General features: G+C 41.7%; 1 protein-coding gene across 2 annotated transcripts in view; it reads right to left on the reverse strand.

Moving 5' to 3' along the window:
- The window catches only part of LOC110489130 (progesterone receptor), a 34348-nt gene that overhangs the window by 2402 nt on the left and 5872 nt on the right, over positions 1-26074 (reverse strand). Inside the window, exons 2-8 of one of the 2 annotated variants that reach the window (XM_036943312.2) lie at positions 21965-22104; positions 21447-21563; positions 3531-3743; positions 2929-3138; positions 1244-1388; positions 451-581; positions 215-366 (exon numbers count right to left, since the gene is read on the reverse strand). In XM_036943312.2, the coding sequence (XP_036799207.2) occupies positions 215-366; positions 451-581; positions 1244-1388; positions 2929-3138; positions 3531-3743; positions 21447-21563; positions 21965-22104 (1108 nt within the window). Of the gene's footprint in view, positions 1-214; positions 367-450; positions 582-1243; positions 1389-1418; positions 1635-2928; positions 3139-3530; positions 3744-21446; positions 21564-21964; positions 22105-26074 lie in introns of those variants that run through there. The other variant, XM_090198717.1, reaches the window with a different exon arrangement.

A 26074-nucleotide genomic window follows, 5' to 3' on the forward strand; every position in this document is an offset into this window, starting at 1 on the left:
TACGGGTTAGGGGTCAGAGGTCAGGGTTAGTGTATGTTACCGGGTGTAGGTAGTCCAGTCTCAGTGTTAGCTGGAACTGGTGTTGTGTACGGGTTAGAGGTTAGGGGTCATGGGTCAGGGTTAGTGTATATTACTGGGTGTAGGTAGTCCAGTAGCTGTGTTAGCTGGAACAGGCGTTGGTTAGGGGTCAGAGGTCAGGGTTAGTGTATATTACCGGGTGTAGGAAGTCCAGTAGCTGTGTTAGCTGGAACAGACGTTGTGTGTGGTGTTTTTCTCCATGGTAGCTGGCCAGACGATCCAGCTCCTTGATGTAAGAGATCCTCAGCTCGTCAAAACACTTCTGATTCTTCAGACCCTCCACAGGGACTAACAGACACAAATAAATAAGCAGATATTGAACCAGATAATGATACAGTCACTTGGTGTCAGTGTGTCAGTGATGTGACTCACTGATGCTGAAGAGGAGCAGAGCCTTCATACAGAGGAACTCGTCCTGGGTGACTCTGAGCATACAGAACCTCTGGGACAGCAGACGGAACCGGACACAGTGTTCATACATACTGGACACACGCATTCTCTGACTGGGGTGGGGGTGGGGGGGTGGGGGGGGGGGTAGGTAGAGAGAGACAGACAGAGAGAAAGCGAGGCAGATAGGTAAGAAGGTGAGAGGGAAAGAGAGAGAGAGAGGGTGAGAAGGTGTGAGAGAGGGTGAGAGAGATAGAGGGTGAGAAAGTGAGAAAAAGAGAGAGGGTCAGAGAGAGAGAGGGAGAGAGCGAGAGGGAGAGAGAGAAGGTGATCGAGAGAGAGAGAGGGTCAGAATTTGAGAGCGTCAGAAGTTGAGAGAGAGGATCAGAAGTTGAGAGAGAGAGGGTCGGAAGTTGAGCGACAGGGAGAGGGGGGGGTCAGAAGTTGAGCGAAAGAGAGGGTCAGAAGTTGAGAGCAAGAGAGGGTCAGAAGTTGAGAGAGAGAGAGGGTCAGGAGTTGAGAGAGAGGGTCAGGAGTTGATAGAGGGTCAGCAGTTGAGAGAGAGGGTCAGAAGTTGAGAGCAGAGAGGGTCAGAAGTTGAGAGAAAGAGAGGGTCAGAAGTTGAGAGAGCGAGAGAGGGGGGGGTCAGAAGTTGAAAGAAAGGCTCAGTATAATGTTTATTCTTAATTTAGTATTGTTTATTTCCCTTTTATTTATTGTCTAGAGAAAGAGAGAGATTTATCAATATTGTATTCAGCAAGACAATAGTTGTACTGACTCGTTGAAGATGAGGTCAGGAGCGAAGTAGAGCTCTCCAGCGTCTGTGTTAGTGTAAGACCTCCAGCCCAGAGCGAACACCATCAACCCCAGCCATGAAGACTGGATCACTGACATCTGGTCTTCTACATGCAGCTGTCTGAAACCTACACAGAGAGAACATCATCAACCCCAGCCATGAAGACTGGATCACTGACATCTGGTCTTCTACATGCAGCTGTCTGAAACCTACACAGAGAGAACATCATCAACCCCAGCCATGAAGACTGGATCACTGACATCTGGTCTTCTACATGCAGCTGTCTGAAACCTACACAGTGAGAACATCATCAACCCCAGCCATGAAGACTGGATCACTGACATCTGGTCTTCTACATGCAGCTGTCTGAAACCTACACAGAGAGAACATCATCAACCCCAGCCATGAAGACTGGATCACTGACATCTGGTCTTCTACATGCAGCTGTCTGAAACCCACAGTGCAGGGAGAATAAAATACGTGATGAGTAGAGCCCCCTCTGGTGGGAAGGACATAGAAAACTAGAACCGAGGCCACAGCAATGGTATCAGTCATACACAGACCAGCTCTCTGTCCCCCAGCTCTCTCTATCACACCTGGGTTAGTGGGTTGGTACCATGTAGTGGTTAGGTAACAATAAGATTAACGGTTAGTGGGTTGGTACCATGTAGTGGTTAGGTAACAATAAGATTAACGGTTAGTGGGTTGGTACCATGTAGTGGTTAGGTAACAATAAGATTAACGGTTAGTGGGTTGGTACCATGTAGTGGTTAGGTAACAATAAGATTAACGGTTAGTGGGTTGGTACCATGTAGTGGTTAGGTAACAATAAGATTAACGGTTAGTGGGTTGGTACCATGTAGTGGTTAGGTAACAGTAAGATAGAGGGTTGGTACCATGTAGTGGTTAGGTAACAATAAGATTAATGGTTAGTGGGTTGGTACCATGTAGTGGTTAGGTAACAATAAGATTAACGGTTAGTGGGTTGGTACCATGTAGTGGTTAGGTAACAATAAGATTAACGGTTAGTGGGTTGGTACCATGTAGTGGTTAGGTAACAGTAAGATAGAGGGTTGGTAACATGTAGTGGTTAGGATACAGGGTTAGAGGGTTGGTACCATGTAGTGGTTAGGTAACAATAAGATTAACGGTTAGTGGGTTGGTACCATGTAGTGGTTAGGTAACAATAAGATTAACGGTTAGTGGGTTGGTACCATGTAGTGGTTAGGTAACAGTAAGATAGAGGGTTGGTAACATGTAGTGGTTAGGATACAGGGTTAGAGGGTTGGTACCATGTAGTGGTTAGATAACAATAAGATTAACGGTTAGTGGGTTGGTACCATGTAGTGGTTAGGTAACAGTAAGATAGAGGGTTGGTAACATGTAGTGGTTAGGATACAGGGTTAGTGGGTTGGTACCATGTAGTGGTTAGGTAACAGTAAGATAGAGGGTTGGTAACATGTAGTGGTTAGGATACAGGGTTAGAGGGTTGGTAACATGTAGTGGTTTGGTAACAGTAAGATAGAGGGTTGGTAACATGTAGTGGTTAGGACACAGGGTTAGAGGGTTGGTACCATGTAGTGGTTAGGTAACAGTAAGATAGAGGGTTAGAGGTTTGGTACCATGTAGTGGTTAGGTAACAGTAGAATACAGGAAGAATGGTTTACCTGGCATGGCTTTAGCCCAGTTCACCACAGACACCAGTTGCCTCTCTCCCAGCTCGTTGAGGCTGGACAGTAGGGAGGTGAAACAGTCTGGCTGGGAGGTGTCATGGCCTGCGTTGACCATTTCTGGCTCGATGGAACTCAGGACGTTGAGGAGGGAGGGGCGTAGACTAGGGCAGGGGCCAAGAGTGGGAGCCTGCGAAGCACCACAGCCTGCAGAGAGGGATATGAGATGAGATGAGTTGAGACAAGAGATATGTGACAAAATTAGACAAGTTGAGACTGAATATGTGCTGCCTTTCATCCAGGGTTGGTCGTAAATTCAGAATTAAGTTGTAACTGCTTTCTTTGTTAGGGATCATTTGAAAAAATGACATTCTGGTTAAGAAAAATATTTCACATACGGGCGGCAGGGTAGCCTAGTGGTTAGAGCGGTAACCGGAAGGTTGCAAGTTCAAACCCCCGAGCTGACAAGGTACAAATCTGTTGTTCTGCCCCTGAACAGGCAGTTAGCCCACTGTTCCTGGGCCGTCATTGAAAATAAGAATTTGTTCTTAGCTGACTTGCCTGGTTAAATAAAGGTAAAATAAAATATTGATCCTCACATTGAGCCTGTGGGGAATTGGTGGCTAACTGTAGTCCCCCAGACCTCTCTCCTTCCCTCTCTCCAGTCCTCTCTCCAGGCCTCTCTCCTTCCCTCTCTCCAGTCCTCTCTCCAGGCCTCTCCCCTTCCCTCTCTCCAGGCCTCTCTCTGCCAGGTGCCTGTGTTCCCCCCTCCACTCCTCCTTTCAGTGGGCCAGCTCCCCTCAGCTTCCGGCCTGAAATGCACCACACACAGAAGTAGGACAGAGAGAAAGGCCCCATTACCACTAGGATATATGAAGGAGTCTGAGGAGTGGGGTGGAGAAAGAGAATGCTAGGTTTCCATTCACATGACATCCTTGCCTTAACCTTTCGTTGTGGCTGCTGGCCATGTGACATTCCTGGTCTGCAGCTCAAATTGACCGTAAATATCACAGTAGCCACTAGCCAGTAAGCACAAACTATTTAACAATGACAAACATTTACACTCTTGAATAATAGAACCAAACCATATTACACTCTTGAATAAGGCAAAAATTCACAAGCAAGTACATGCAGACAATTAAAAGGTTGATTTTCTCATCTGTAGGCTACACTTACACATTTGCTTCAAGAAAAAGGCACAGAGTTGCTTTTATAACAGCATGTCTTCATCAAGTAATGTTAGCTTATCAAAAATGAACGATTAATGCTCTCATTCTAATATAAAATTACAAAAGGACTACCTTACAACAAACCTGGCTTCATTTTTATCAATATCATGCAAATCAGTAGATGTGGTAAAAGCTAATTGTGACTGAAAACATGGTAAAATTGTGGTAAAATACATAATATCTGATTTTAAAAAAAATAAAACAATAATAATTATGAAATAGATAAATACAGATCCAGATAGCCTAGAGAAGCATATTGTCTCTGAGCCCATCTGGGGAAACTGGCCTAAACAATGTATTTATAGCCTAAAATTGGCCAAATGATTTGTGTTGTGACAAAATGTGACTGTGATCAGATTTGGTTGATATTCACACTTCGGGTGGCTAGGCTACCTAGGCCTTTTCAATCCAAAATGATTGGCTGAAATGAATCGATCAACACAATAGTGATGACATACAGTATGAGTATCTTTTTAATTACAGAAGCAAAGCCCTAAACCATGCAATCCTACATACAGCCAGCTCAGCCCTGTTAGTTTGTGTCCATTCGCAGTTGTTGTCTCTACCTGTGTAAAGTGGTTTAATGTTGCCACCCTCCCTAGGGCCAGGAGTTTTTCCAGGATCTTAGAAAAAACCTTATGACCTGATATTTTTTTTTTAAATGTCATACGCTAGAACTACGCTGGAACTAGGGTCAGGAGTTAGTTAAGGTTTCTACATGCTCCATTCTGTTGATCTACATGCGTGCACGTGGGTGGAGTGGGATTTTAAAAAAAATCGGATTAATAATAAAAATATATACCTCGCAAATATTCTTAATCTTGCCGTTGTAACCTAAAACAGTATCCCAGTTTGATATGCTGCTTGTGTATTCATTCCCCTAACAGCTAAAAATAGAAGTTAGTTGGCTACAGCAGTTTCTACCATTTCGTAATAGCCTGTAATCACTAGTTATTACAGGCTATAACCCTAACCCTAACAAAATGCAATTTTGTGTGGATTCTATTAAGGTTAAATGTTGTTTGGTTTATTGTTTGAACAGTAGTGGAGATTATATTTGCTTGTCAATGCAAAATAGGCTTATTTGATGCATAGCCTATACTGTTGATCAGATGAAGGAACCAAGCAACCTTCGCTGCCTACACAACACTGCCCGACCGCTACGGAAGAGATGATGCAGCGCGTTACAGTTCTAGTGTGGCACAGCTGCGGAGTCACCAACATAACGTTTTCTCCCCCTCTCCCGCCGCACACCCCATCCCCAGTGCGTGTGCCATTGCTGTGACTTCTGTTGCACAGACACCTTCTCCCACTCTCGTTTTTGGCATAATTGAGTGGGTTAAAGTCGCTAAATGCTATCTAAACCATATAAACCCTCTGTGTCAAAACTCCCCAAAGGCAGCCTGAAAAGCAACTGAATTTATCGCTAGAATCTTTTCAGTCGCTGGAAGAGTCTGAAAACTTGCTATATATAGCGAAAAAGTTGCTAAATCGGCAACACTGGTTATAAATAGAACAAAGATATCCTATTTGTATAATCTACATTTGACATGTTTTTGTGGTGGAGCTAAACATGGCTCAGTGCAGCCTGCAGTTACTGCAACAATTTCAGAATATAACAGCATGTTACTTCAATTTCTGTTAAAAACACAATAAAACAAGTCTCACCTATTAGGAAAATGTCTGTACATTTCAGCTGTTTCAAAAACATTGTTCTGCTATTACCATTTATACTGTAGGAGTGTTGACTCAACAAGACAATTCTGTTTACACTGCCCTGCTTCAAGCCGGATAACTGTCGGACGAGTGTCATACAATACCTTCGGAGGAAGCGGTCGAGACATAGCAAGTACGTGAGTTTACATTTGAGTAATGTGTAGCCGATGGTATTTTCTATGAAAGGAAAGTGTGAGTAAATTGTGAAGAGGCTCTTTCTTATTCTCAATGAATGGCAGTATCGGTCTGAAATGTCAATTTACATCATATGAACATACACTTTTTAATGAACTTTAGCAAAGGGAATGTCACGAGCCGAAAGGGTTCGAGTCACGTTCTTGCTTCGCAGCTTAAAAGTACTGTGAATGTCACAGTAGCCACTAGCCAGGAGGCTATGCATTACAAACTACACAGAGTGTATAAAACATTGGGGACACCTGTTCTTTCCATGACATAGAGTGGGCAAGTGAATCCAGAGCTGTGTTTGAATACTCATACTAACCACACTAATGGTACTATTTGTGACAATAAACAGAGCATGCCTTTTCCCCCCAGACTTTTTGAAATCCTAGTCGCTCAGCTCATGTAGCCTAGCCCATAGGCCTATATGCAGACGAAGTCCGATACAAATTCATTGCTTTATCTAATTATGACAAATGTTAAGAAAATGTTGGCCAATGTAATAAGTAATTACTTTTCGATTAAGTTAATTTACGTTGGCTGACAATTTGAAAACTATGCTACTTACAAACCGCATAGCATGTAATTACAGCAGCATGTACCTGTACGTTAGCTAGCTACCTAATGTTAGTTGGCTTCTAAGGGTGTGTTCATTAATTCAATCTTGAGTGCCAGATTTCACTCTGGGTGTCCGTAAATTCAGAGCGTTGTCAGATTGTCCATTGTAAATTAGGAGCATCAGAGTGCGTACTGTACTCTGGAGGAGGAGTAGGGTTGATCCGAGCGTTCTGACCTCAGATCTACTTCCTGACACAAATGAGAGAACACCTCCCTCTGACCATTTTACTCGCCCTAGCAGAGCTGGTTAGGCTGTTTTCATGTTATCCAGAGCGTTGTTGACTGTAACTGTGCTGCAAGCAACAATTTAATTATTCTTTTTTGATGACTTTTTAAAAAACATGTTTTATTTAACTAGGCAAGTCAGTTTAAAAACAAATTCTTATTTACAATGACGGCCTACTCCGGCCAAACCCGGACGACACTGGGCCAATTGTTTACTGACACCTGCCATATTAAACAGGTGTTTTGTTCATAAATTTGTCAGTTATTCGGCGCTCTGGCACACTCAGACGAGAGTGCTCTGAAATCGGAGTAGATAACCACAGTGGCTTTATAAACACAATCTATTGACTTGATTATTCAGGTCATTCTTAGCTTAGCTAAGTGGTATAGTGGTTGTGTTCTTAATGGGCATTGTTAATGAAGTCATAAGCAGTGGTGTAAAGTACTTAAGTAAAAATACTTTACAAATGCTTTGTGTTTAAATTATGTCTGAGTGTTGGAGTGTGACTCTGGCAATCCGTAATTAAATTATTATTTTTTTAATTGTGCCGTTTAGTTTGCTTAATATAAGGAATGTTTTTATTATTCATACTTTTTACTTTTGAATCTTAAGTATATTTAAAACCAAATACTTTTAGACTTTTACTCAAGTAGTATTTTATTGGGTGACTTTCACTTTTACTTGAGTCATTTTCTATTAAGGTATCTTTACTTTTACTCCAGTAGGAGTTTTGAGTACTTGTTCCCCCACTGGTTATAAGATGTCTAGCTAGTAATTTGTTATGCTAACAAGCTTGCAAGAAGTTGCAGAGCAACAGCATAAACTTCCGGTAGAGAGGCAAAGGGCTTGCTCGCTCAACTGAAAGGATATCATTAGTTTACGGTGTACTAAAATGAACTAATAGTATATAGTATGTAGTATACAATGTCAAGAAAAAGTATGTGAACCTTTTGGAATTACCTGGATGTCTACATAAGACAATAGACAAACATAGTGTGCTTAAACTAATGAGACACAAATTACTGTATTTTTCTTGTCTATATTGAATACCTAATTTAAACATTCAGACTGTAGGTTGGGAAAAGAATGTGAACCCCTATGCTAATGACCCCTAGGCTAATGACCCCTAGGCTAATGACCCCTAGGCTAATGACCCCTAGGCTAATGAACCCTAGGCAAATGACTTCTCCAAAAGCTAATTGGAGTCAGGAGTCAGCTAACCTGGAGTCCAATCAATGAGACGAGATTGGAGATGTTGGTTAGAGCTGCCTTGCCCTATAAAAAACAGTCACAAAATTTGAGTTCGCTATTCACAAGAAGCATTGCCTGATGTGAACCATGCCTCGAACAAAAGAGATCTCAGAAGACCTAAGATTAAGAATTGTTGACTTGCATAAAGCTGGAAAGGGTTACAAAAGTATCTCTAAAAGCCTTGATGTTCAGCCTTGATGTTCATTCTACACCTGCATTGCTTGCTGTTTGGGGTTTTAAGGCTGGGTTTCTGTACAGCACTTTGAGATATCAGCTGGTGTAAGAAGGGCTTTATAAATAAATTTGATTTTTGATGTTTTTTTATCAGTCCACAGTAAGACAAATTGTCTATAAATGGAGAAAGTTCAGCCCTGTTGCTACTCTCCATAGGAGTGGCCGTCCTGCAAAGATGAGTGCAAGAGCACAGCGCAGAATGATCAATGAGGTTAAGCAGAATCCTAGAGTGTCAGCTAAAGACTTACAGAAATCTCTGGGAACATGCTAACATCTCTGTTGACATGTCTACGATACTACCTGAAACACTAAACAAGAATGGTGTTCATGGGACGACACCACGGTAGAAGCCACTGCTGTCCAAAAGAAAAACATTGCTGCATGTCTGAAGTTTTCAAAAGTGCACCTGGATGTTCCACAGCACTACTGGAAAAATATTCAGACATAGACAGAGGAAACTACAGTTGAGTTGTTTGGAAGGAACACACAACACTATGTGTGGAGAAAAAAAGGCACATCACACGAACATCAAAACCTCATCCCAACTGTAAAGTATTGTGGAGGTAGCATCATGGTTTGGGGCTGCTTTGCTGCCTCAGGGCCTGGACAGCTTGCTATCATTGACGGAAACATGAATTCCCAAGTTTATCAAGACATTATGCTGGAGAATGTTAGGTTGTCCACCAATTGAAATGCAACAGATGTTGGGTGGTGCAACAGGACAAAGAGCACAGATGTAAATCAACAACAGAATGGCTTCAACAGAAGAAAACATGCCTTCTGGAGTGGCTCAGTTAGAGTCCTGACCTCAACCCAATTGAGATGCTGTTGCATGACCTCAAGAGGGCAGTTCACACCAGACATCCCAATAATATTGCTGAACTGAAGCAGTTTTGTAAAGAGGAATGGTCCAAAATTCCTCCTGACCGTTGTGCAGGTCTGATCCGCAACTACAGAAAACGTTTGGTTGAAGTTATTGCTGCCAAAGGAGGGTCAACCAGATATTAAATCCAAGGGTTCACATACTTTTCCCACCCTGCACTGTGAATGTTTATACGGTGTGTTTAATAAAGACATGAAAACGTATAATTGCTTGTGTGTTATTAGTTTAAGCAGACTGTGTTTGTCTATGTTATGACCTAGATGAAGATCAGATGAAATTTTATGACCAATTTATGCAGAAATCCAGGTATTTCCAAAGGGTTCACATACTTTTTCTTGCCACTGTATCATTAAGCATGCAGTATACAGTATGTTAGTACGGGTATTTGATTACAGCTCATGTGAAAGCTATGATCACTTATTGATGTCACCTGTTAAATCCACTTCAATCTGGAAGGAGAAGGATTTTTACACCTGTAGATTTTTTATTATTATGCTAATTAGATGTTCACGGGGGCACGGACATCGACTCAAGGGTTTTTAAAATCCACTTCAAATCTGTGTAGATGAAGGGGAGGAGACAGTTTAAAGAAGGATTTTTAAGCCCTGAGACAATTGAGACATGGATTGTGTATGTTTGCCATTCAGAGGTCAAAAGATTTAAGTGCCCTTGAACGGGTTGTGGTAGTAGGTGCCTGGTACACTGGTTTGAATATGTCAAAAACTGCAACACTGCTGGGTTTTTCACGCTCAACAGTTTCCTGTGTATATCAAGAATGGTATTTCACCTGTAGAGTAAATGATTTAATTACCCATTATGTTGTTTAATTAGAGAATTGTCCATTGTCATTTGTTAGTTTTGATACACGCTTGTCTTGTGTGGGTGCGACTACAGTGTGTGACATCCTGTTTTCTCAATCTGCAAGAACTTAGATGTGTGGAAACATGCAGGAAGGAACAGACAATTGTGGTATCTTAAATCTGCATAGACAACTAAATCAGCTTTTTGAATTGAACCCTTATTTAACTAGGCAAATCAGTTAAGAACAAATTCTTATTTACAATGACGGCCTACCACTGCTCTCCTAACAACAAGTTGTTGAGTGTTGAGTGGATGTTATTGATTGCTTAATTTTTGCAAATCTTATAATAAAGTTGTTTTGAAGAATACTGTCTCTCCTTTCGGTTAGAATTACCACAACACACTCAAAGGATATTCCGACACAATGTAATCGAAATGGAAGAAGTTAGGAACCACCAAGATTCTTCCTAGAGCTGGCCGCCTGGCCAAACTGAGCAATCTAGAGTTCCTCTGTGGCGATGGGAGAACCTTCCAGAAGGACAAACATCTCTGCAGCCCTACCCCAATCAGGCCTTTATGGTACAGTGGCCAAACAGAAGCCACTCCTCAATAGTTTGCCAAAAGGCACCTAAAGACTCTCAGACCATGAGAAACAAGATCCTCTGGTCTGATGAAACCAAGGTTTAACTCTTTGGCCTGAATGCCAAGTGTTACGTCTGGAAGAAACCTGGCACCATCCCTTCAGTGAAGCACGGTGGTGGAGGCATCATGCTGTGGAGATGTTTTTCAGCAGCAGGGACAGGGAGACGAGTCAGGATTGAGCGAAATTTGAACAATGTAAAGTACAGAGAGATCCTTGATGAAAACCTGCTCCAGAGCGCTCAGGACCTCAGACTGGGGTGAAGGTTCACCTTTCAACAGGACAATGACCCTAAACACACAGCCAAGACAACGCAGCAGTGGCTTCGGGACAAGTCTCTGAATGTCCTTGAGTGGTGTCGTGTCTTTGGCTATGCCAGATTAAATTATATGACATGCTATTCTATAAAATCCTTTCTCTGTCATTAATATTACCTGATTGAGCTAATCATGTAAATGTAAATAACTAGAAAGTCGGGGCACCACAAAATAATATTTATAGAGCTGTTATTTTCCCGAATAAACTCTTAAAGACCTAGTAATATTTTACATCAATAGCAGTCAATATTAATTGTCACCTTATTTCAGTCTCATCTGAAAGTTGTAAATTCTTGGTTATCTTCACGAACCCTGGCTAACAAGTTGAATCAGCAATACAAAATTGGGTTTAATTATTTATTTACTAAATACCTAACTAATCACACAGAATTACATATACATAGAATGAATCATACCTTGATTACAAATTATGTCAAAGGAAAACGTTCCTGGCGGAAGGAACAGATGAAAAGGGGGCTAGGTTTGAGTGAAATTGCGGGTAGACTGAAGAACAATGGGAGAAGCGATGTCTCTATCGGGTCGTAGGCAGCTACTCTATCGTAAATACAGAATCTTATGCATTCTAAATTACCGGCCATTTGGAAAAGGAAAATGCAATAAATATTTACTCTGAGCTGCGTAGATGGAAGGCCGTGTTGCCCAACAGAGTCCTTTGAAGAGTGTCTCTGGTGGTGAACGGGAAACGTTGTAGTGTCGTCGTTGTGTGGTAGACGGAATACTCTGTCCGTCCTTTCCTAGCCCATGTTTACAGCGGCCACTGCTAACTCAACGGCTAGGAGGTATCACTTCTGTAGCGAATAAGAGTTCAAAGTTCATACCATTCGCAACCAAAGCTCACGCTGAGGTTGGCTTCGTTCTGTAGTTATTATCTGAATCCTTCTGACATCGGATCGTCATCCTAATGTACCCGGAACAGTTATTATCTGAATCCTTCTGACATCGGATCGTCATCCTAATGTACCCGGAACAGGAGGTTACATTTTTGTCAAGGGCTTATATAGTGGATGGAGAAGGGCGTGTTTCATAGTTTATAGCCCATGTCTCTTCACAGGGGTAGGCCGGGCCACTGATTGAGCAGAGCCCTAACCTTATGAAAACCCAAATCTCTCATTTGGAAGCTAAAATTACATTTAATCTTTTCACCAATAATTTTATATTTAAACATTTGAATTGCCCACAATTCCATGTGAATCTGATAATTATAATGTGTAGACATTCCCAGATACAGTTTAGGTCGTCCTGTTATCAGTCATAATGTCTCAGATGACAACCGAACTGACATCATATTCATTAAGTACCAACACATATTTTCAACTGGTTCTATTACCGAAATATGGTTATTTTCCCTCCACTTTTGATGTTCCCAGACTCTCTGTTTAACAAAGGCTATTCAAGAGTCCCTATGTAGGGTCAAGAGAGAGGGAAGGGTGTAACGGTTCTCTTTAGGTGAAGTAGAGGCGGACCAAAATGCAGCGTGGTGGTTATTCATGTTCTTTAATTTATAAAGACACTACACATGAAATAACTAACAAAAGCAACAAACGTGAGAAAACCTAAAACAGTCCTATCTGGTGTAAACACAAAGACAGGAACAATCACCCACAAACACACAGTGAAACCCAGGCTACCTAAGTATGATTCTCAATCAGAGACAACTAATGACACCTGCCTCTGATTAAGAACCATACTAGGCCGAAACATAGAAATACCCAAATCATAGAAAAACAAGCATAGACTGCCCACCCAACTCACGCCCTGACCATACTAAATAAATACAAAACAAAGGAACTAAAGGTCAGAACGTGACAAAGGGAGAAATTTATGGGGGGGGGGGGTCATAAACCTTACCCACAGGCCAACGTCATGACAGTGGTCCAGCCAGAGCCCGGACTTGAACCCGATCAAACATCTCTGGAGAGACCTGAAAATAGCTGTGCAGCAACGCTACCCATCCAACCTAAAAGAACTTGAGAGGATCTGCAGAGAAGAATGGGAGAAACTCCCCAAATACAGGTGTGCCAAGATTGTCATACCCAAGAAGACTCGAGGCTGCAATCGCTGTTAAAGGTGCTTCAACAAAGTACTGAGTAAAGGGTCTGAATACTTATGTAAATGTGATATTACCTGTTTTTGCTTTGTCATTATGTGAGTAGTTTGATGAGGGGGAAAAAACAAGAATAAGAATTTAAAAAACAAGAATCCATTTTAGAATAAGACTGTAAGCTAACAAAATGAGGAAAAAGTCAAGGGGTCTGAATACTTTCCAAAGGTACTTGTATATTATTAGTATAGGCTATGTAAAGAAATATGAAATTAAGAATAGTCTGATGGGTGACAATATTAGCCTATCACTTGTGAGAGATGTATTATCACTTGAATGATGCCCAGCGTGTGCAGTAAGGTAATAAACAGAGCATGCCTTTTTCCCCCGACTTTTTGAAATCCTAGTCGCTCAGCTCATGTAGCCTAGCCCATAGGCCTATATGTTTTTAAACGTGGCCAAATACCTTCTTAAAATGAAGCACATTAATCCCCTTTACAATCAGTGGCCAAAAGTTTTGAGAATGACACAAATATTAATTTTCAGAAAGTCTGATGCCTCAGTTTGTATGATGGCAATTTGCATTTACTCCAGAATGTTATGAAGAGTGGTCAGATGAATTGCAACGAATTGCAAAGTCCCTCTTTGCCATGCAAATGAACTGAATCCCCAAAAAACATTTCCACTGCATTTCAGCCCTGCCACAAAAGGACCAGCTGACATCATATCATTGATTCTCTCGTTAACACAGGTGTGAGTTTAGACGAGGACAAGGCTGGAGATCACTCTGTCATGCTGATTGAGTTCGAATAACAGACTGGAAGCTTCAAAAGGAGGGTGGTGCTTGGAATCATTGTTCTTCCTCTGTCAACCATGTTTATCTGCAAGGAAACACGTGCCGTCATCATTGCTTTGCACAAAAAGGGCTTCACAGGCAAGGATATTAATGCCAGTAAGATTGCACCTAAATCAACTATTTATCGGATCATCAAGAACTTCAAGGAGAGCGGTTATATTTTTTTGAAGAAGGCTTCAGGGTGCCCAAGAAAGTCCAGCAAGCTCCAGGACCGTCACCTAAAGTTGATTCAGCTGCGGGATCGGGACACCACCAGTACAGAGCTTGCTCAGGAATGGCAGCAGGCAGGTGTGAGTCCATTTGCACGCACTGTGAGGCAAAGATTTTTGGAGGATGTCCTGGTGTCAAGAAGGGCAGCAAAGAAGCCACTTCTCTCCAGGAAAAACATCAGGGACAGACTCATATTCTGCAAAAGGTACAGGGATTGGACTGCTGAGGACTGGGGTAAAGTCATTTTCTCTGATGAATCCTCTTACCGATTGTTTGGGGCATCCGGAAAACAGCTTGTCCGGAGAAGACAAGGTGAGCGCTACCATCAGTCCTGTGTCATGCCAACATCCTGAGACCATTCATGTGTGGGGTTGCTTCTCAGCCAAGGGAAAGGGCTCACTCACAATTTTGCCTCAGAACACAGCCATGAATAAAGAATGGTGCCAACACATCCTCCGAGAGCAACTTCTCCCAACCATCCAGAAACAGTTTGGTGACGAACAATGCCTTTTCCAGCATGATGGAGCACCTTGCCATAAGGCAAAAGTGATAACTAAGTGGCTCTGGGAACAAAACATCAATATTTTGGGTCCATGGCCAGGAAACTGACCTTAATCCCATTGAGAACTTGTGGTCAATCCTCAAGAGGTGAGTGGACAAACAAAAACCCACAAATTCTGACAAACTCCAAGCATTGATTATGCAAGAATGGGCTGCCATCAGTCAGGATGTGGCCCAGAAGTTAATTGACAGCATGCCAGGGCAGATTGTAGAGGTTTTGAAAAAGAAGGGTCGACACTGCAAATATTGACTTGTTGCATCAACTTCATGTAATTGTCAATAGAAGCCTTTGACACTTATGAAATGCTTGTAATTATACTTCAGTATTCCATAGTAACATCTGACAAAAATATCTAAAGACACTGAAGCAGCAAACTTTGTGGAAATTAATATTTGTGTCATTCTCAAAACCTTTGGCCACGACTGTAGATCCTAGCTGGCATACATAGGTGGCGCGTCAGTTTCAAGTTTGGGGAAGATAATTTTCACCTTAAAAATGCACCTTTATAATAAATTCATTACATGCATAATCGCATTTGCGGTCACTTTTGAGAATAGTGTTTTCCTGCTAATTGATTGCATTTTGAAACATTCGAGCTTACAGCCTGCTGCCATGTGTGCATTGCTTTGCTTATAATGTGAAGAAATAACCTAATAGTTTATCAATATTAAAAGCTAAATGTTCTGATCTGTTGCATCAGCCTCATTGCTTTTAAAAATTGAAGTTGACCGACACAATAGGTCAACTTTTGTACTATGGGGATAGTAGACTGACATAGGCTAGTGCTTTTGCCGTTCGTTAGGCCTACTCATCTTGTTGGCTGACGAAAAGTAAATTTGGACAGTTCTAAAATCTTCAATATTTTTTACATCTGAATTCGATAACAGGATGCCTGTTTTTGCTTGTGTCTGTCTTCACTGTCTGTCTTCACTTGTAGCCTACTTCAGAGCTCAGATGCCTGAGAGAAGAACCCGATCGTGTGACAGGCATTGGCTAATAAGAATTGAGATAACTGAGAGAGTCATTTGAGTGAGAGGTGCTTTTGAGTACTGCTGCAGGGAGAAGGGAATTATAATTATTATATTCAGCCCAAGGGCACAATGGCAACTTTGGCCGCAAAATACATGTATGTTTTATGGGGCGTTACAGCCACACAAAGGGGATGCCGCCGGGAAAAATCGAGGCCTGGTGAAAATATTATCAGGTTTTTATCACATTGTGAATGAGAGACTGATGGAGTGTGTGCAGCCTTCACAAGGCACAAATCAAAGCTCATGCCTTTCATGTGACATTTTTCAAATCATCATTAGAGAGGCATCATGCAGCTTTAGAATGTATTTCAAATCAAAACATACAGCCCAACGTTTGTATCACAGGTAAAGTTGCATAAATAACTTTTAATGAAGCATATAGGAGGACCTGTTTCTTTGTTTACCATTCAACACAGAACAGCTGCATGTGTTCACTCCCTCAAATCTATTGGAGAAAACATCCTTTATATATTATTCAGCTATGTTCATACTATTCTTCATACTATAAAATCATATAAAAATAATGCCACGTAATTCTAAGCAAATCTTGTCTGCTAAATGAACTGTAGCCCACAGGCTATATGACACAAACTGGTGCGCCTGGCATCTACTACCATACCCCGTTCAAAAGTACATACAATCTGTTTCTTGCCCATTCACCCTCTGAATGGCACACATACTGTACACAATCCATGTCTCAATTGTCTCAAGCCTTAAAAAGAGATAAGGGAACATAGCTTTCACCTGGATTCATCTGGTCAGTGTATGTAAGTGAAAGAGCAGGTGTTCTAAATGTTTTGTACACTCAGTGTAGATCATACATATACAGGAAATTCACAAAGTATTCACACCCCTTCAATTTTTCAGATTTTGTTGAGTTACATGAATTCAAAATGTATTAGATTGAGATGTTATGTCACTGGCCTACACACAATACCTCATCATTTCAAAGTGGAATTCTGTTTTTCGCAAAAAATTTACAAATTATAAAAAATAGAAAAACTGAAACGTCTTGAGTCAATAAATATTCAACCCCATTGTTATGGTAAACCTAAACCTAAAAGTTCAGAAGTAAACATTTGCTTAACAAGTCACATAAGTTTCATGGACTCACTCTGTCTGCAATAATAGTGTTCATCTATGTACCCCACACATACAAATATCTGTAAAGTTCCTCAGTCAAGCAGTGAATTTCAAACACAGATTCAACCACAAAGACCACAAAGGTTTTAAAATGTCTCGCAAAGAGGTAAATGTGTAGAAATTTAAAATTCACATTTTTTCTAAGAGTATATCAATACACCCAGTGACTACAAATATACAGGCGTCCTTCCTAATTCAGTTGCCGTAGAGGAAGAAAATGGCTCAGGGATTTTACCATGAAGCCAATGGTGACTTTAAAACAGATACAGAGTTTAATGTTCAGGGGCAGAACCATGTCAGCTCAGGGGTTTTGAACTTGCAACCTTCCGGTTACTAGTCCAACGCTCTAACCACTAGGCTACACTGCCGCTGTGATAAGGTAAAAACTGAGGATGTATCAACAACATTGTAAACTCAGCAAAAAAAAGAAACGTCCTCTCACTGTCAGCTGCATTTATTTTCAGTAAACTTAACATGTGTAAATTTGTATGAACATAACAAGATTCAACAACTGAGACATAAACTGAACAAGTTCCACAGACATGTGACTAACAGAAATGGAACAATGTGTCCCTGAACAAAGGGGGGGGTCAAAATCAAAAGTAACAGTCAGTATCTGGTGTGGCCACCAGCTGCATTAAGTACTGTAGTGCATCTCCTCCTCATGGACTGCACCAGATTTGCCAGTTCTTATTGTGAGATGTTACCCCACTCTTCCACCAAGGCACCTGCAAGTTCCTGGACATTTCTGGGGGGGAATGGCTCTAGCCCTCACCCTCCGATCCAAAAGGTCCCAGATGTGCTCAATGGGATTGAGATCCAGGCTCTTCGATGGCCATGGCAGAACACTGACATTCCTGTCTTGCAGGAAATCACGCACAAAACGAGCAGTATGGCTGGTGGCATTGTCATGCTGGAGGGTCATGTCAGGATGAGCCTACAGGAAGGGTAACACATGAGGGAGGAGGATGTCTTCCCTTTAAAGCACAGCGTTGAGATTGCCTGGAATGACAGCAAGCTCAATCTGATAATGCTGTGACACACCGCCACAGACCATGACGGACCCTCCACCTCCAAATCGATCCAGTACAGTACAGGTGTAACGCTTATTCCTTCTACGATAAACGCAAATCCGACCATCACCCCTGGTGAGACAAAACCTTGACTCATCAATGAAGAGCACTTTTTGCCAGTCCTGGCTGGTCCAGCGACGGTGGGTTCAGCCCATAGGCAACATTGTTGTCGGTAATGTCTGGTGAGGACCTGCCTACAACAGGCCTACAAGCCCTCAGTCCAGCCTCTCTCAGCCTATTGAGGACAGTCTGAGCACTGTTGGAGGGATAGTGTGTTTCCATCCTGTACCTGTCCCGCAGGTGTGATGTTCGGATGTACCGATCCTGTACAGGTGTTGTTACACGTGGTCTGCCACTGCGGGATGATCAGCTGTCAATTTAAAGTTTTCATACCAATCGGTAATCGGCCTTTTTGGATGCCGTTTATGGCCGATTACATTGCAATCCACAAGGGAACTGCGTGGCAGGCTGACCACCTGTTACTAGAGAGCAGCGTCAAAAGGACCTTGTGGCTGCAAGGAGCCAAGGTAAGTTGCTCGCTAGCATTAAACTTATAAAAAACAATCAATCTTAACATAATCACTAGTTAACTACACATGGTTGATGATATTACTAGGTTAACTAGCTTGTCCTACGTTGCATATAATCAATGTGGTGCATGTTAATTTATCATCGAATCACAGCCTACTTCAACTTTTTAAACCTGCATATTTAGTTAAAAGAAATGTATGTTAGCAGGCAATATTAACTATAGAAATTGTCACTTCTCTTGCATTCAGTGCAAGCAGAGTCAGGGTATATGCAGCAGTTTGGGCCGCCTGGCTCGTTGTGAACTGTGTGAAGACCATTTCTTCCTAACGAAGACCGTAATTAATTTGCAAGAATTTTACATAATTCTGACATAACATTGAAGGTTGTGCAATGTAACAGCAATATTTAGACTTAGGGTTGCCACCCGTTAGATAAAATACGATACTGTTCCGTATTTCGCTGGAAGAAGAAATGTTTTGTTTTCGAAATGATAGTTTCCGAATTTTACCGTATTAATGACCAAAGGCATGTATTTCTGTGTCTTTATTATATTATAATTAAGTCTATGATTTGATATTTGATAGAGCAGTCTGACTGAGCGGTGGTAGGCAGCAGTAGGCTCATAAGCATTCATTCAAACAGCACTTTACTGCGTTTGCGTGCAGCTCTTAGCAATGCTTGATGCACAGCGCTGTTTATAAGTCTATCAACTCCCGAGATTAAGCTGGGAATACTAAAGTGCCTATAAGAACATCCAATAGTCAAAGGTATATGAAATACAAATGGTATAGAGAGAAATAGTTGATATGTCATAATTCCTATAATAATGACAACCTAAAACTTCTTACCTGGGAATATTGAAGACTCGTGTTAAAAGGAACCACCAGCTTTCCTATGTTCTCATGTTCTGAGCAAGGAACTTAAATGTTAGCTTTTTTACATGCCACATATTACACTTCCACAACACTGTGTTTTTGCATTATTTAAACCAAATTGAACATGTTTCATTATTTATTTGAGACTAAATTGATTTTATTATGTATAATATTAAGTTAAAATAAGTGTTCATTGTTCATTCAGTGTTGTTGTAATTGTCATTATTATTATATATATCTATATATATAAATCGGTCGATTAACCGGTATCGGCTTTTTTTGGTCTTCCAATAATCGGTATCGTATCGCCGTTTAAAAATCATAATCGGTCGACCTCTAGTAGGCAACAACACATCTGCCATACTGATCCTCAACACAGGGGCCCATAAGGGGTATGTGCTTAGTCCCCTCCTGTACTCCCTGTTCACCCACAACTGCGTGGCCAAGCACGACTCCAACACCATCATTAAGTTTGCTGATGACACAACAGTGGTAGGCTGACCACTGACGACGATGAGACAGCCTATAGGGAGGAGGTCAGAGACCTGACAGTGGGGTGCCAGGACTAGAACCTCTCCCTCAATGTGAGAAAGACAAAGGAGATGATTTTGGCCTACAGGAAAACGCGGGCCGAACAGGCCCCTCATTAACATCGTCGGGGCTGTAGTGGAGCGGGTTGAGAGTTTCAAGGTCCTTGGTGTCTACATCACCAACAAACTATCATGGTCCAAACACACCAAGACAGTCGTGAAGAGGGCACGACAACACCTTTTCCCCCTCAGGAGACCGAAAAGATTTGGCATGGGTCCCCAGATCCTCAAAAAGTTCTACTAGCTGCGCCATCGAGAGCATCCTGACCGGTTGCATCACCACCTGGTATGGTAACTGCTCGGCATCTGACCGTAAAGACCCACAGAGGGTAGTGCATAAGGCACAGTACATCACTGGGGCCAAGCTTCCTGCCATCCAGGACCAATATATTAGGCGGTTTCCGAGGAAGGCCCCAAAAAAATGTAAAAAACTCCAGTCACCCAAGTCATAGACTGTTCTCTCTGCTACCGCACTGCGAGCGATACCGGAGCACCAAGTCTAGGTCCAAAAAGCTCCTTAACAGTGTGAGAGCAAAATTGTAAGATTATGTAATAATACTGTAATTGCATCAATTGGTAGTTTTATGCAACAGAATAGAGGGTTCTTATAACTCTATCGTGTCTGTGTGAACTGAACGTGGGCCTCTAGGAGATTTAACACTGACAGGAGATTTACGATGTCTTTGGGTGATACCGCATTCCAGAGTAGGAGTTAACGCTCTTCTATAAGGTACCAGGGAGAGATGGCTCGGGGCCAGACCCTGGTTTCTACACAACGAGAATAGTTTTTACATTTTTTTTTATCTGCTGTGAATTATAAGTATTTTTCATACAAATCTTATCTTATTATTTATTGTTATTTTATTAAAAAAATAAAACTTTACTTTAGTTTATTTAGTAAATATTTTTAAACTCTATTTCTTGAAGTGCATTGTTGGTTAAGGGCTTGTAAAGGAAACATTTCAGAGTAAGGTCTACACCTGTTGTATTCAGAGCATGTGACAAATACACTTGATTTGATTTTGAAATCTACACTGGAGTTGCTTACCAAGGAGACAGTGAATGTTCCTGAGTGGCAGAGTAGCAGGTTGACAGACTTCAATCTGCTTGACAATCTATGTCAAGACCTGAAAATAGCTGTCTATCTATGATCAACAACCAATTTGACAGAATTTTCCAAATACCTTTGCTATGTTAAAACTGTCAAAGAAAGAGAGAGACAGACAGAGAAAATCCCACTATTTTACCATGCCTGCTTCTGTATACAGCTGTTGGTATAGCTGAAAGAGGGTAGGTAGGGGTAAAAAACATAGTCAATTAAATCCTAGAGACCTAGTCATGATTCCTGCTTTTTCATAGACCCTGCAACCAAAATACAGGCGTGTCTAGGCTTCCTGCCCTCCCCTCTTCACCTCCTTCTTTTTTGTTATGTCTTTCTCTCCCTCTCTCCATTTAACAGTCATGTATGTTGTGGTAAATGTTGTTACCTTTGAGGCTCATTCCAGACCGGAAGCATCTGCTGAGACGACAGGAAGGACAGTTCTTCCTCCTCAGCTTGTCGATGGTGCAGTCGTTACGGCTGGCGCACAGGTGATTCTGCTTACCTGGGAACACAATAACAAACAAGGCTGCTTCAGGGGAATTGGGTATCCCATTTCCTGTGTGTGTGCACGTGCAAGGGTGTTTTTGTTTTTACTATCCTTGTGGGGACCAGACGCGCTCACAAAGATAGTAAAACAGGGAGTGGGGACATTTCTCCAGTCCCCACAGGGGAAAAGGCTATTTTAGGCTTAGGGGTTAGGTTTATGAGTTAGGGTTAGGGGTTAGGGAAAATAGGATTTTAAATGGGAATCAATAGTTTGTTCCCCCAGAGGATAGTAAGACAAACGTACAGTATGTGTGTGTGTGTATGTGTATGGCATGTGTGCGTGCCGCGTTTGGTGTGCATGTGTGTTGTGTTTGATATGTGTGTGTGTGTATGTGCGTGCATGAGTGTGTGGCTCACTCTCTGCGGCCCTCTTGAAGAACACCTTGCAGCTCCCACAGGTAACAGCTCCATAGTGACAGCCTGACGCCTCGTCTCCACATACCTTACACACCCTCCGGTCTGAGAAATACACCCTCACTGGCAACATATCCTCACATCTGAAACACACACGCACATCTGTAAACACACAACACACACCTAACACTCCTTCAGATCTTATATATACACCTCATAACCACACACACACACACACGCCTGAAAACACACAACACACCTAACGCTCGTTTAGATCGTACAGATACACCCTCACTTCTGAAAAGCACCTACCTGACTAGCTGCCTATACCTGCCTATCTGCACATACCTGCCTATTGATGATTGGGATTGAGTCATTATGATTCTTTTTCATTCATTTAGCAGCAGAATCTGTTTACCAGATATGGTGTGGAATACGGTCTCAGGTCGACTTTACACTACATTTGAGGTATGACAAGTCTGACAAATGTTACATTTTAAGTTAGCCAGCTATCCTTTTAAAGGGTGACTGGACTTTCTGGTTTGGCCGTGTTTTTAGATTTGGTTCATAAAAAAATGCTAGTGGCCTGAATTCAAACAAGTTGGTTTCGGGGTGTGGTTTGATGTGGGTGTCTTGTGTGTTCACAGGTGGAAAAGTTAGCCAAATAATTTTGCAAATTTGCTTCAGCCAGCTGGTGTACGACCGTGGCAAAGTTGGTTTGACATTAGGTAGCATATCTACAATGCATTTTGAAAGTTTTCAGACCCCTTCATTTTTCCCACATTTTATTACATTACAGCCTTATTCTAAAATTGATTTGATTTGTTTTTTTCTCACATCAACCTACACACAATACTCCATAATAAGAAAGCAAAAACAGTTTTTTTTTTTGCAAATGTATAAAAAATGGAAAAACTGAAATATCACATTTACATAAGTATTCAGACCCTTTACTCAGTACTTTGCTGAAGCACCTTTGGCAGCGATTGCAGCCTTGAGTCTTCTTGGGTATGACGCTACAAGCTTGGCACACTTGTATTTGGGACATTCAAAGACCTGTCCCGAAGCCACTCCTGCGTTTTCTTGTCTGTGTGCTTAGAGCCGTTGTCCTGTTGGAAGGTGAACCTTCACCCCAGTCTGAGGTCTTGAGTGCTCTGGAGCAGGTTTTCATCAAAGATCTCTCTGTACTTTGCTCCGTCCATCTTTCCCTCAATCCTGACTAGTTTCCCAGTCCCTGCCACTTAAAAACATCCCCATAGAATGATGCTGCCACAACCTTGCTTCACCGTTGGGATGGTATTGGCCAGGTGATGAGTGGTGCCTGGTTTCCTCCAGACGTGACGCTTGGCATTCAGGCCAAAAGTTCAATACTGGCTTTCATCAGATCAGAGAACCAGCGGGCTGTCATGTGCCTTTTACTGAGGAGTGGCTTCCGTGTCGGCCACTCTCCCATAAACGCCTGATTGGTGGAGTGCTGCAGAGATGGTTGTCTTTGTGGAAGGAATCTCCACAGAAGAAATCTGGAGCTCTGTCAGGGTGACCATCGGGTTCTGGGTCACCTACCTGACCAAGTCCCTTCCTCCCTAATTGCTCAGTTTGGCCGGGTGGCCAAGCTCTAGGAAGAGTCTTGGTGGTTCCAAATGACTTCCATTTAAGAATGATGGAGGCCACTGTGTTCTTGGGGACCTTTAATGCTGCAGACATTTTTTGGTACCCTTGCTTAGATCTGTGCCTCGACACAATCATGTCTCGGACCTCTACGGACAATTCCTTCGGCCTCATGGCTTGGTTTTTGCTCTGACATGCTATGTCAACTGTGGGAGCTTATTTAGACAGGTGTGTGCCTTTCCTATCATGTCCAATCAATTGAACCTGAGCTCAAATTCGAGTCTCATAGCAAAGGGTCTGAATAGTTATGTAATAAGGTGTAATATGGTATTTTTTGTAATATTTTGTAATAAATTTGCTAAAATTGATTAAAAAAAAACAGTCATTGCTTTTTCATTATGGGGTATGGCGTGTACATTGATGAGGAAAAATGTTGTTCAATCAATTTTAGAATAAGGCTGTAACGTAACAAAATGTGGAAAAGGTGATGTGGTCTGAATCATTTCCGAATGCACTGTATAAATTAAATGGTCCTTGAATGTGAATTAATTCAACTTGATTAATATCTACTACTAGACATTTGACTGACCCATTACCCCACAGCCTTGGCATTAACTGTGATATTATTATTAACAGGGGCGCAACTTACACTGGGGACAGGGGAATGCCCCACCCACCTCACCCCCACATTCAGAAATAGCATTTTCGTGTTTTATAATGGAAATGTGATACTAAACGGGGCAACAGTGTGCTTTAGGACCAGTCGGACGCCACCGAGCGGTCGGGTAGGCTGTTTGGAGTGCTTATCTGACTGAAGAACATACAAACACAGGACCATTCAAAAGTTTGGGGTCACTTAGAAATGTCTTTGAAAGAAAAGCAAATTTTTTTGTCCATTGATAACATAAAATTGATCAGAAATACAGTGTAGACATTGTTAATGTTGTAAATGACTATTGTAGCTGGAAATGGCTGATTTTTAATGGAATATCTACATAGGCGTACAGAGGCCCATTATCAGCAACCATCACTCTTGTGTTCCAATGGCACGGTGTGTTAGCTAATCCAAGTTTAGCATTTTAAAAGGCTAATTGATCATTAGAAAACCCTTTTGCAATTATGTTAGCACGGCTGAAAACTGTTGTCCTGATTAAAGAAGCAATAAAACTGTCCATCTTTAAACTAGTTCTGGAGCATCAGCATTTGTTGGTTCGATTACAGGCTCAAAATTGCCAGAAACAAAGACTTTCCTTCTGAAACTTGTCAGTCTATTCTTGTTCTGAGAAATTAAGGCTATTCCATGCAAGAAATTGCCAAGAAACTGCAGATCGCATACATCGCTGTGTACTACTCCCTTCACAGAACAGCGCAAACTGGCTCTAACCACAATAGAAAGAGGAGTGGGAGTGTAATATTAAGATGGGCAAAAGAACACAGACAATGGACAGAGGAACTCTGCCTAGAAGGCCAGCATCTCGGAGTCGCCTCTTCACTGTTGACGTTCAGACTGGTGTTTTGCAGGTACTAGTAAATGAAGCTTCCAGTTGAGGACTTGTGAGGTGTCTGTTTCTCAAACTAGACACTCTAATGTAATAAACTTATTGTCAAAAGGCGTCGTAAGAAGTGGTGAGCGTACATATTCCTTTTATTAGATAAATGTCGCCAACAAAAACAATAAACAAGACAAAACGACTGTGAAGCTTAACAGGGCTATGATGCCTCTAACAAAGTTAACTACCCACCCTGAAAGGAGGGGAAAAGGGCTATCTAAGTATGATTCCCAATCAGAGACAATGGTAGACACCTGTCCCTGATTGAGAACCATACCCAGCCAAAACATAGAAATAAAGAAACATAGAAAACAAAACATAGAATGCCCACCCCACATCACAACCTGACCTAACCAAATAGATAAATAAAACGGCTCTCTTAAGTCAGGTTGTGACACTTATCCTCTGCAGCAGAGGTAACTCTGGGTAATCCTTTCCTATGACGGTCCTCATGAGATCCAGTTTCATCATAGTGCTTGATGGTTTTCGCGACTGCACTTGAAGAAACTTTCAAAGTTCTTGAAATGTTCCGTATTGACTGACCTTTATGTCTTAAAGCAATGATGGATTGTCGTTTCTCTTTGCTTATTTGAGCTGTCCTTGCCATAATATGGACTTGGTATTTTCCCAAATAGGGCTATCTTCTGTATACCACCTAGGGTTGCAAACTTTCCGGTAAATTTCTGGAAATTTTCAATGGGAAGTTAAGTTAATTTTGCTTAATTTCATCAAAAAATGTTAGCTTATAACAGTGAACCTTTTTTGTGGGATACACATAAGGCAATTCTAGGTCTTGCGGCATATTTTGGTTAACTATCCCCAATTCTCCCAATTCAATGGAATTGCAACCCTCTGCATGCACAGTGCACTCTTCCATCACATGTACAGTTGATTCTCAAGATCTTGCACACTAATGTGATGCTTTTCGAGCCTACACTGCTACACTGTCTGAGCC

The sequence above is a fragment of the Oncorhynchus mykiss genome, chromosome 14 (genome assembly GCF_057628025.1).
Source record: "Oncorhynchus mykiss isolate SJ-2025 chromosome 14, ASM5762802v1, whole genome shotgun sequence".
Taxonomy (NCBI): Eukaryota; Metazoa; Chordata; class Actinopteri; order Salmoniformes; family Salmonidae; genus Oncorhynchus; species Oncorhynchus mykiss.